A 13042-nucleotide genomic window follows, 5' to 3' on the forward strand; every position below is an offset into this window, starting at 1 on the left:
ATGTCAAGCAAATATCTAATTATATCGACCAAAAACTGAAGACTGATGTGTTAACATTCATAACAGAAAAAAAAACAACAGTAAGACCACTTTTTTAAAATATGTGGACACTGAATTCCTTGCCTTTATGTATACAGTACTTTTATAAGTCAAATGCATTCACTTTTCACCAAAAAGCCACAACCGGTCTGCATGACTTTTCGACCACAGATAGGCCTAACCTGTCATTAGCCAGAAAAATGTTTTTTTTTTATTGATTTAATGTTTGTAGACGTTTAATCAATGTACAAAGCCCCAATTTTGTTGTCTTGGACTTGGTTGTAATTCGAATGTTTGCGAATTCAAATTTTACCTTCGATGACATTTTTACCATGATGGCCATTTTGAAAGCTTTTGCCAACCGTTTCCAGCCGGAAAACTAGTTGTTTTTTTACAGTGACTGAACGTTTGCAGACGTTGAATCAATGCAAAAAAGACTAAATTGTTAACTAGGTTGAAGCAATTGGGCAAAAGATTTTAAATTTCAGCAGTAACATAAAAACGCTTCTATCTTTCCTTGAGGTATTACCACTTTTTATATTTGCTATTGATTTCATGATTTTATTTTGGAGATACTGCATTTTAAAGGACTGATTGTATTTTTTACAGCGAACTTTGTAAGAGTTTGAAATCATTGCCTTAGGTAACCTAAGCAAATATAAGCGAATAAAATGATCTTTTACGATAAATGTGAGCTATTTTGCATTTTTGGATTGAATTTCCTTTTGTGCACACTTCTTGTTGAGGGAAAGAACGGAAGATATTCAAGCCTTGGTATGTTGTTATTAGAGAGAGATTATTACAAGATTTTAAAATCTGTTTCTATCCAAAGCAGTTCAAAACCAGTTTATTGTAAAGATGGACCTTGCGATTCAAAACTAAATGAACGCAAACACACTAGAAACAAATAAATTTTTTCTTATTTATTCTTTGCATAATTCTGTAACGGACTTGATAAAATCTGCCATTTTTACATTGATTTGACGTATATACTCGTTAAATCAATGAAAAAATGATGGACTTTGGTGGTGGTAAGGTGACAACATAGTCACTGAAATGGTAAGGACAATGTGGCAAAACACAGCTGAGGTTGTTTGCTATAAACTTGTTGTACTATACTTGTGTTTATATATGCTCTTGATAAACAATAGCTTGGCTTACTTGCAGCTAATTTGTAGACACTTAAATAATAATTCTTGTTTCAAAAGTTGCCTGCTACAAATTATTACTTAGGCGATTGTTGTTGGAGAATAGAGACAAATACCTGTACAACGTTTTTATTTGCCTTTATCTTTAGTGGGTAATTGATATAATTAACTTGTGACATAATTTTAGCCACATAATTATCCTTTGGAAGGAAAATACAGGAATTAAGGTTCCTTTTTTAAACACTTTGATTTTTTACAATTAGGAAAACTGTACCGCATTTTTTTTTTTAGATAATGCTGTCGGAAATGTTACTACTGGTACTACTCGTGAATGCGTGCTGTCAAGAATGAGCAAGATTGAATGCAGAGGCATGACGTAAGTTCTGCCATAGCATACGTGATTTTGATTGAGGCAAGTTTTATCCTCGAACTGAGAAAGCTTGTCTTGAAAGCTTAATCCTGGTAGTTTCGCATACTTGTAGAGGCTTTGAACTACTGACGGGTGCACGGTCAAAGAGATGGACAGAGTAAAGTTTCTGTAATTGTTGAAATGTAGTTGCATGTAAATCGTACCATCCACTACTTATCGCTGTAATAACCATTTGCATCGCCATGAACCAATGTGGATACACATTGCACACATACGACATACGCCACATTCCATTTCAATCTGACCATCTGAAAAGGAATCATCTGCTTATCTCACTTAGAAATTTTTTTCTAAAAAGCATTACCATCTCAAACAAAATTATTAATTATTAAACTATTAAATTAAACTATTAAAAATTATTAAACTACACAACCTTCGTCATGTCAGATTTTAAAATGTCAATTAGTTTGTTTCATGCCAAAATTCATCAAAATTTACTTTCTTCAGATATGTAGTTTTCTGATGAGCTTCGCCAAAGTTAGTGTTGCAGTGTTGCCGCACCTAACTTTATATGCGCGAAAGAGAAGAAAACTCATTTTATCAGCAAACATTTTATTTTTTAACAAATCATTAAACTTTGAATTTGATAAATATTTTAGTGTGAATTGGTGTCATGAACCACTTAAAATTACCCATAATTCCTCCTGGCAGCAATAACAGATAAACAAGGTACAAATAGCAAGTTTATGAGAATTAAAATTTATTTTATAGCTGGTGTATATAACACAATGTAAACATATAAACTCTTGACAAGGCTACCTGCATATTATTTTGAACTAATTCTATCTTTGCTAAGTTTAAAATTTATTTATCCTTTAGTGCAATTTTTGGCAATGATCTTATTCATTTCGGTTGATTTCGTTAATTGCAATTAATTATTTAATTAAGTCAAAGAAAGCGTGTTAATGTTAAGTACAGTAAAGTAAAGTTCCTTTAAACCATGCAATTAACGTCAATGTTTTCACAAGTAACCTTTTAAAGTTGAAGCCGCTTTTGTTGGCAACTTCCCCATTTCTATTTACTGTATAATCTACACTTTTAACTGTGTTGCACGAGGTAACACTTAATTTGCTAATTGCGAGTAACCACAATGGTTTCTGAGTGTTTAGTTGTTGAGTGATAAACAACTTGTTTGGTTAGATTGCAAAGCCCATGTTCTGTAGTGGGTTTAATTTTTATCAAGCTACTCGGCTCCCAAAACTGCTCATAGCTGCTCTGCCCGGCTATTTATTAGAACAAGGTTTGTCAATTTTTATATTTCCTTTGTTTTTCTGCTATTCGAACTTAATTACTTTTTCATTGTTCTTCAGTGAGTATGCTGCTATTGATGGAACATGCAACAATCCTCTTAATCCTTACGCCGGAGCGGCAAACACTCCATACAAAAGGCTTCTCCCTTCTTCATTTCATGACGGCATAAGGGTGAGATATAAATTAAACAGTTCAATTGTGGATGTTAATTACGTGATAGGAAACCTGCCACGGAGATCCACTTGTCGTCCGTTCCATAAAAACGTAAACGATTTTAACTTAAAACAAATAAATTTTTTCAGATTTTTCGAAGGTCAATATTCGGCAGAGACCTGCCTGCAAGCAGATTGATTTCAAACGTTATGAATGAGGGTAACAATGATGATGATGACAACCCGCATTCCAGTGTTGCCAATGCAATGTTTGTACAGTTTGGACAATACATCACTCACGACATAGCAAGTACCCCAATGCTTAAACGTATGCATTATTTATTTTGAAAAGAAATGTAATTATAGTAATTTTGTAATTAATGGCCATGTGTTAAAAGCCTTTGTTTTAATGGACTGGATATAATCAGCAGAGGTGTAATTAACACGATCTAAGAGGCTAACTTTCAATAAGAATTTTAAATGTATCTAGACTCCATTTTGTTCATATTTTATGTGAAAAACAATGTACTGTTTCAACTGAAAATGTAGCCACTGAAGTTTTGTTGCTATATCGCTTATAAATCCTGTTTTATTCTATTGATTTTCAGAAGATGATATCGGAAACGCATTAAACTGTAGCTGTTTGAATCCTCATTCTTCATGTATCAATGTTCCCATTGCTTTCAACGACCCTTTTTATGACTTTCGCACACGGTGCATACCACTGAAGGGATCGCAAACAGCAAAAGGATGTAATGGATTACCAAGAGAGCAATTAAATTCTTTGACGGCTTACATTGACGCCGGCACCATCTATGGAGCCAGCGGAGAACTTGTACAAGCTTTGAGAGACCCAAACTCTGGTTAGATTGCATTTTGTAGCAATTGATATGTTTTGTCTAGTTTGTTGTACGAATTGATTAAAGATTTTGGCGAAGCCGCCTTCGTAGTCGCTATGCTAAAGTTTTGTCTGTTTGAAACAATAAATATGTTGTTGAATGTTTGCTAAACAAATACAATGTCTTGTAATTGGTTTCGGCATATCGGACATAGGCTACATACGATAAATAAACCCTTACAAATCGCATAAGCTGTTAATTAGGCCTACCACTTGGCCATGTTAAAGGCAAATACCTACTCCATGAAACATATAGCTTAATCTTGATTCAGATTTTGCTTGCATAACAGGCTGTATGTTTCAATATTTTTGCAATTGACTAAAAGGTTTTTTTATTCAAAATAAACACAACCGCTTCTAAAATTGCCAAAAAGCTACAGCGATAACATGTAATCACGTAGAAATACGTCATGTGAAAATAATCGTCCTTTAGTAGCCATAAAAAATAATTTACATTTGAAATTTCACTGTTACATCTCTTCAGATTATGGAGCATTGCGCCTCGTACAAAAGGAGGAAGTTGGCCATGGTTCTCTCTCTTCTGGTTGCCCTATGAGTCGGCGGCAAAGGCAATTGCTTCCTACCCTCGACGACATTGAACCCGCTATAGCGAAAATGTTTGCTTGTCAACCTGACCTCAAGTCACCAGCTTGTTTTGCATCAGGTTTGTTCTGCTACAATGTTGTTTTATAATCGCGCTTTGTAACGTTTTTCTAAATGTGACTGTCGGTAGGCCATGCGTAACCTATCAATTGTTATTTTAAAAAGATTTACTTTTTTATGTAGATTTATATCGAAGATATAGAATGGAACAGTTGAACTAGCTTCAAACTTCGCTATTTGGGGGAGGCTGCAGTGTTATTTTGCTTGATTAGGGCTTATGTGTTTCCAATATGTCCGTCTCATTAATATAAAATGCAGACCATAGATTTTATATAAACAGACGTTTAAATGTTAATAGCTACCAGACTCACCACTGTGTTCCAAACAGCAAAATTCATCATTTTCACATTGATTCAACATCTGCAGTCGTTGAATCAATGTAAAAAAGATAGATTTTGCTGAGGGTAAATCTTTAAATGCTGTAAATCACAGTAAAATATCAACATGTCTGCTGCCATGGTCTGCTCATAAAATGTTTACAAAATTTAAATCCTGCGGCATGAGTTCTGCAAATGTCAGTATTTTGTCGGCAAAACATTGATGAAAATCAAGATTATGTTTATGCAACAAAGGCGAGGATCGAGTGAACGAAAATATTGGATTAGCAGCGAGCCACATGATTTTCACCAGAGAACACAACAGAATAGCAATGAGACTTAAAACCATCAACAACCATTGGGACAGTGACAAAGTGTTTCATGAAACTCGCAGAATAATGACGGCGGTACACCAAAAGATTACATACAGGTGGGGTGTGTCATGTTGTGCAAAGAGAATATACTGTAGGCTACAATACATATATGTATAAGATACGTAAATGCGTGATACTTTCAGAACATTGCTTAGAACTTAGATAGTGGCACTATTCATCCCTTACGATGTAATTGTACCCTATAGGTTTCAATGGCCAAGCTGTGGGTAGCGATTGAGGGTAAGATATATACCAAAAGTAGGCTACGTAAGACTACTCTGATTGATGGCACGAAACATACGTTAAGATACGACATTATTTGAGTAACTTCTTAAAAAACTTTTTTTTAAGTTTAATTCGGTTCAATTATGCTTGAACTTGGTAAATCATATAAGCAATGTAGCTTAAGTTTACGCTAATAGAGGATAATAGTAGGCTAGGCTACTATGTTTTTTGAACGGCGTTTTTTTAAATCACATATACCAAGCTTACAAGATTGACAATTCAAATACTGCTCCACCTGCTTGCCATGGCTATCAGTCTTACATTAAATTATTTTATTTTCAGTGAGTTTCTTCCTTTACTTCTTGGCACTAAACTGATGAAACAATTTGATTTGCAAACTGTAAATAATGGATTCTATCATGGATATGATGCTACATACGATGCAACTGTTTCCAATGCTTTTGCCACTGCTGCTTTTAGGTTTGTATTGTATATAACTGATTGCTTTGTTGTAAAAATAACTTTCTTTCTCGTGTATGAGTTTGGCTCATGTTGATCAATACCTGTCAAAAAGCATGCTATTTAGTACTGGTGGTTAGTGACATACCTGTGGAAAAATGGATGCAACTTATCGAGTTGATTTAAAACATATTTGTTGATCACCTCAGGCTCAAAAAACTGTTTTATAAAAAGATCTTTTGTCTTACTAATTGGTAAAGAAAAAGGATATGTTCTTATTCAATCTGATGATACCAAGCAATAAAAAAGGCTACAAAGTTGAGAAACAATCACCATAGGCTACGATTTAATTTCTTGTACATCATCTTCCAGGTATGGGCACAGCCAAGTGGGATCCTTTTACCGGAGGCCTGGACCTGATTACGTCACAGAACAGCATTCTTCTATCAGGGTTTTTAAGGGTTTATTTAAACAAGAAGCAATTTTTAATGGGACGTCTCCTGCACTTATGAGAGGCCTTATGATGGATCCAGCAAAATTGACAGATCTGAAGTTTGTGGAAGATTTAAGAAAGTAAGAACAAGCAATAAAACTTAAAAAATATTTTTTATGCTAAAGCGGCTCGAAGCAAATTGGGTTTTGTCAAATTAGAAACTCATCTGACAATAATAAAAAAACATGTTGAAAGGTCACTTTGAAGTGATTAATGCATTTTCGACAGTTTCTATGTTCTAACAGCCATGTAGCCTACGTTTTGAACGCGAAGGAAAATAAATAGCCGCCATTGGCTAAAATCATGCAAACTTTTCTTTTTTAAATATTTTTAATGTAAAAGATAATAACAAAATGTTAGTTTGTAACTTATTCTTTTCTTTGAAGTCGAATGTTTGAATCGGAGACAAAAGTTGGTCAAGATCTGCTAGCTATCAACATCCAAAGAGGAAGAGAACACGGACTTCCACCCTATAACGACTTTCGAGAGTTTTGTGGCTTTCAGAGAGCCAGTGAATGGAATCATCTTTTAGACGTAATACCAAGATCGACTGTTGAAAAGCTGCAGCGAATTTACAGGTAACTTTTGATTGAGAGTTAATGAACCTAGTTGAACTTCTGAACGCCTATAGGCTTAATTCTTATAAAAGAAAAATAATTGTTATGATTTGGTCGTCTGATTACATCATCTAACTCAAAGAGTAGGCTATATTTTTACGGCTTACAACAATTTAGACTTATACAGTAGAACACTTGCTTTTAAGTTGATAAAGGAGTGTTTTCCTACATTGATAACAAACCTACTCTGCAGAAGCGTGGACGACATTGATTTGTACGTGGGAGGAGTTGCGGAAAAACCAGTCATGCACGGAAATGTTGGTCCGATTTTCGGCTGCATTATAGGCTACCAGTTTCGTGATGTTAGAAAGGGAGACCGATTTTGGTTTGAGAACTCAGGCCAGTTTAACGATGGTGAGTTTTAAAAATGTTTACACGAGTAAGTAGGCATAGCCCAATTCATGAACCCAATTGCATTGATAAGTTTTTCAAAAATTGGATTGGATAAATTTTTGCAATATTTTTAAATTTGGAATTAGTTTGATCGGTCAATCATTGGCCTACTTCTTAACTACTGCAAAAATAACAGTAGGTTTACAAATTTAAAATAACGTTTGGTTTATTTTAAACTAATTGTCCTGTTTTGGCATCATGCACGTTATAACGTTCCCGTTTTGTCGCTTTTACCTTTTTCTACACCTCTGTTATGTTTGACATAATTGTATTGTTGTTCGTTGTGATGATCAGAAATAAAAGTAAACTAAACTGAACTGATTTATGGAACATTCGGCAACACTATTATTTAAGGGTCTGGTCAACCGTAGTTTGACATTTCGACTCCGTAAATCTCAAAATGCCTATTTTAAACTTCTTCAGAAAACTTGTTTTAAACAAATTGTACAGAATACTTCTGAAACCAATTGTTATCTTCAGCTCAACTTCGTGAACTCCAAAAGGTTAAGTTTAGTCGCATACTGTGCGACAACCTGGAAGGAATGGAAACAGTGCCACCTAACGCTATGCAGTTAGAAAGCGAATCAAACACGAGGGTATCATGTTTGCAACTGCCAAGGATGAATATTGACAGCTGGAAAGAGCTTTCTCGTCATCAAGGTAAAGTGTACATTGGCATTTGCTGTCTTGGCGAAAACTATTTTGTGGAAAAATGTTTTATCTCGCCCATTGAACATTCACTAAAACTTGTGAATCAGCAACCATCAAAAAATACATGTCAGCATATTTACTTACAGATGGGACTTGGTCAAGATGGTTTCCTGCCCAGCGTATGCCAACAGAAAATATTCTCCAAAAAATAAAGAGCAAATATTCGGATAGCGTGTGTTTAAATCCTTTGGACGTAGAAGTAAGCAACCTTTGGACTGTATAAATAACAACCTGTTTTATGGCGAAAGCTTTGTTGTAAACTTTAAAATACATTTGAAGCCTGTAAAGTCCTGCGGCATGCAGACATTCAATATTTCTGTTTCAATTTTAACACAGTAGTGGTACAATTAAGATGTTAAACGAGATGATTAATTCTAGCACTGTTTTTTTTGCAGATTAAGCCTATCGACGAAGATAGAAAAGATTTTATCAAGGTCAGATATTTATGTCCAGTGGGATCTATTCAGATTAACGCATTCCCCAACGTGAAGCAAAGTGAGAACCTAAAAATTGCTTTAATACAATATCTTTTTTTTTCTAAGACACAGTTGTAAAATTCACAACGTAAATTTATCTTTTATTTTTGATAATCTTTATGTCAATTCTCTTATTTTTTGGCCACAATAACCCATAAAAAGAATTTTAAAAGTCGTATGATCTCTATAGCCTAATTCAGCTCAAACAAAAATGGCAAAAAGTCAGATAGACAAAAAATTACTTCAAAAGGTGTAATCTTATTTAAGGGCATGTCTACCCCAGAGAATTATTAATATAATTTCCCTCTTTTCTTAAAACGAGTTTACAATAGACTTTTTACTCATTTTTTTGGATAGCACGTGATCAAATGTCTTTCCTTGCTCAAAAAACAAAATCCATTTTTATTTTTACAGCCAATTAACTTTGTGACTGCGTAACTGAATGGTACATATAGAAGTAGTCTATAATTGGCTCTCGGAGGGCCCAACAAACATCTATGTAATAATGGAAATGTATTTACAGATTTAGACCACTATTGGACGGTGTGGTTTGACAGAGATTCCCCTTCTCAACTAAACGGAAATGATGAAGAAAGCCTGGAACATTTCAAAGTAGAAAGACCAAACGATGTTTGCAGTAGTCCTCTCTATATGCAGGCTCAAACTAAGGAAGGGGTACGTAAATAATGCTAGATTAACTTGAGTGTTTAAAGAAGATCTATAATAGGGCCATTGGTCAGATCTTCCAATTAAACTTTAAACAGAAAATAGAAGCACGATTGACATATTTTATCCTTAGTTTTGTCGCTGGTGAACGAGTTTGTCCATTTCAACTAGCAGATGCAATTCTTTTTCTTTTTAACTATCTTTTGTTTTGATAGCCTATATGTATACCCGTTTGGATTATCGTACTCTACAATAGATTTCACTGGAATGTTTTGGAACGGTTTCACAAATAGCGTTTGTCTAAATTAAAATATTTCGAAAATCTGAAGTATATTTTCTTATCGCCATAACGTTTTTTTGCTTTGATTTTTTTTCGACAAGATATAATCCATTACTAACAGCCCTACTACACCCTTAAGTCATCAGCCTGGATACAGCAATAATTTTATTTTGTTTAATAATTTCAATTTTAACGCAATGGACGTGTAGTAAGCTATTGTAGGCTTATATCTATTATTTTACTATTCATACTCTTCAACAGCAGGCACTTATATTTTGTGTGGGTTTGTTTCAAGGAATCTGCCTACGACTCCGATGAAGTATTTTTTACGCTAAGTGCGAGATACGGTTTAATGTGTCGAGGTTCCGATCAACCTAGCGGAAAATGTAAAGACTACAGAGTGAGATTCTACTGCCCAAAAGGTAAAAGAAATGCTCCAAGCTACTTCTTCAAAACCTAATTGTATTTTTTTAGCTGTAGCCTATGCTGCAGCATCACTTCATGACTTTTATTCTTGCAGACTAATCGTTCAGCGTCAGCGTCTCATGTTTATTTTTGCATAATTTAAACATGTTGTTTCATAAGGACTATTCAGTTTATCTTTCCTATTTTTCTAGATTATCTTGAAAATGTCATGTATTACAATGACGACCTACAAAAAGATATCCGTGGTGGGCGCCCAAGAAACACGTGGACCCAGTGGATCAACTTGGGAAATCCCCGAAATGCACAAAGTGGAAATTACGATTTAGAAACGCTCAGCTTTGCCAGAAAAAGATCATACAATGTTTGCAGGTAATGTAATGGGACTTCAATATGTTTTCTAAAATAATGCTAAAAATTTATAACTTTAAAAGTACAAACTAAATAGGCTAGCTTACTTTAGATTTAATATAAAAATTTATACCAAAAGTCAAATACTTTAGATTTATAGCTTACCTTTACAAAAGATTTGCAAATGTAAAGTATATCTCAAGCTTGCAGAAAGTTAACTTGATAAGAAAAAATTGTTTATCAACAACAATGTTGTGAAGAAGGAGGCGTTTTTTCTGTCTATCAGCACAAGGTTAAGCAAACACACTCACCAGTACATGCCATTCGCTAACAATAACGGTTGTGATTTTAAATAAACTTTATACGTATCCTTATATACGGTTTTGGCTTTAACTAACTTACATTTGTGGAGAACAAAAATAAATGACAAAATTTGACTTATTACAAACATAAACCCGCAAAACTAATGCAGTAGCTCTTGCGACAACGGAAAAATGAGAGAAATTTTTTTTAAGTTTCAGTAACTTTTGACATTAACAATCGATGATTTACTTTGCCCTGAAAACAATCACATGACTTTTCAGGCGACCATTGCTGATCGAGGCCAGAGTTGCCAATACCAAAGTTCCCGCTGACAGATCAGGAGATGTGCTCAAGAGATACAGTGTTTATCATGGATTAATATGTGATAATCGTGACCAATTAAGTGGCATGTGTCAAGATTACGAAGTTCGGTACCTTTGTCCTTCTTCAACTCTTAACAGCAGAAGTTAAAAGTGATTTCTCAAAGAGTTTTTTATTTTTTGTTGTTCATGCATATTTTGAAATTTGCTGCTTTTTCTGCAATGTTTAGTGCTTTTTAATTGTGTATTTATGTGAAAGCAAATTGGGTCAATCGTTGTCGCTTAAGTTCGTATTTTCAAGTTAATGGCCTATCTATAACCTTCTATAATTGATTTGTTTCGACTCAGTGTCGCTGCTTAAAAAGGCTCATAGTTTTGTCCCAACGTGTTTTTTGAATGTGTAGTCAACTCGTTAATTGCACTGAAAGAGTTTCGTACAATGATTTTCTCTATACCAAACCAAAGCTCAGACAGCAAATCAGTCGTTTTTACAACGTCTACAAACGTTGAATCAATGTAAAAAGGACTGATTTGCTGTCTGGGATGAAAAGTTGTGTCATTTTGTGTATTTTTACGTTATTTTATATCGGCTTGTAAAAAATAAATAGTTTTTAAAGTAAGGCTTGAACTTTTTGATTCCACAAAGTCATGCACTTGTTGTGACCTTTTCAAGTTGAAATATAAAGTCTTGTCCGTTAATTTTAGTGTTGGCTACGTCTTAGGCTACCAAGTATAATATAAAAAGAAGCTACCTACAGCTTTGATGACAACATGCAATTTAGTAAATAGATATTTTAGTTATTAACTTATTATAAATTTGCGATTTTTAGCGTGTAATGTAATGCACCTGTATGTTGCTTGTAGCTACATCTCGATTGAACATACTTTCTGCTGCAAAATTGCTACCTGTGACATGTTCCCTAGCTAGCCTATAGATCAGTTGAGCGGTCCAACGGATCACGTTAATTTGACAACGGTTAACGTCCAAAGTTTTCTTAAATTATTATTGTTGTGCGATTATTTACAACATACCCTGTCGTACTTTTTGATGCAGTTGCTACAGCGTAAATATACAAGCTGTCTACAACTTTGTTGAAATGAGAACCTTTTAAAGATCCCAATATGGATGAAACAGGTTGTCAAGATTTTTAGTTGATAATCAGTAGGTATGCAGAAGCTAACCATGTACAATGTAAGTAAATTTATTCCAAAAGAAACGTGCATTTTGAAAGATTTGTTGTAGGTCTATCCACAAATTTCCCCAACTGCGCAATTACGCATTAGGGACTTCTGTGTAATCCGAGAAATCCTTTCTGTCAATCACGATCTTCGTCGGTAGCCTATGTTAAAAGTTGTTAATCAATTTTTTTGTAAAGTAGACACAAGTAGCTAGAAGTGATTACCACCAAAATATATATATATTGAGAAAAGTGGTATGTAGAAAAATTTTAATGCTCTTGAGAATATAATAATATATTGAATATTCTTCTTAATTTTTTACTTGGAACGGCAGGTGTTATCCTCATTTTAACAGCACATCAATAAAAGTTTGTACACAACCTTTATATTCATAACATTGTCGATGAAGGGGGCCCGAAAATAAATTGGTACTGGGCCCGAGAAATCCTGTCAACGACCCTGCTTCTTTGTACACGAACTCACGAGCTAACCAATGAGCTATCGGGACGGACAATTGGTGCTCTTCAATTGTTTTGGGAAGGAAGAATCGACTGATTCTCTCAACTTATTCATCTACGTAGCCTACTAGTTTTATATTAAGTTTGGTGGCCACGCTTAATTATATTTATTGATAGCCATAGGCTATAGGCCTACTTGAGAATTGGATCTTTGCGTGCACGTTTTAAATCACTACGGTTTTGCCACTTTTTCCTTTTGTTGCTGGATTTTGTTTCCACAATATCGTTTCTTCTGTAGGCTATTATGACAAAGAATTACGGTGACAGGAAGCATTGCTAAACACTTTTGCAATGTTTTGTTCTGTAAGTAATATAGGTTGAGGAATCGCCAAACACAATTGAATAAACCAAATCGG

At 34.4% G+C, this 13042-nt stretch overlaps 1 protein-coding gene across 1 annotated transcript; it reads left to right on the plus strand.

Annotated features, from left to right (window-relative positions):
• Window positions 1-692: 692 nt before the first annotated feature.
• LOC145772083 (immunomodulatory peroxidase-like) lies at window positions 693-12070 on the plus strand. Its single transcript, XM_082583904.1, has 18 exons — window positions 693-813; window positions 1479-1563; window positions 2928-3039; window positions 3171-3348; window positions 3629-3883; window positions 4403-4582; window positions 5154-5328; window positions 5840-5977; window positions 6329-6529; window positions 6836-7027; window positions 7260-7420; window positions 7940-8119; window positions 8257-8369; window positions 8566-8665; window positions 9170-9321; window positions 9888-10014; window positions 10210-10387; window positions 10951-12070. The coding sequence occupies exons 1-18, from the start codon at window positions 711-713 to the stop codon at window positions 11138-11140; spliced, it is 2820 nt and encodes a 939-aa protein (XP_082440030.1). The 5' UTR covers window positions 693-710; the 3' UTR covers window positions 11141-12070.
• Window positions 12071-13042: the final 972 nt, after the last annotated feature.

This window comes from Aplidium turbinatum, chromosome 6 (genome assembly GCF_918807975.1).
Source record: "Aplidium turbinatum chromosome 6, kaAplTurb1.1, whole genome shotgun sequence".
Classification (NCBI taxonomy): Eukaryota; Metazoa; Chordata; class Ascidiacea; order Aplousobranchia; family Polyclinidae; genus Aplidium; species Aplidium turbinatum.

Bases quoted from the DNA above. Each gene is read 5' to 3' on its own strand.
- LOC145772083 (XM_082583904.1), top strand. From the start codon at position 711: ATGATCTTTTACGATAAATGTGAGCTATTTTGCATTTTTGGATTGAAT. The intron at 8,120-8,256 runs GTAAAGTGTACA...ATTTACTTACAG, and splicing joins AGAGCTTTCTCGTCATCAAG to ATGGGACTTGGTCAAGATGG. The intron at 10,015-10,209 runs GTAAAAGAAATG...CTATTTTTCTAG, and splicing joins GAGATTCTACTGCCCAAAAG to ATTATCTTGAAAATGTCATG.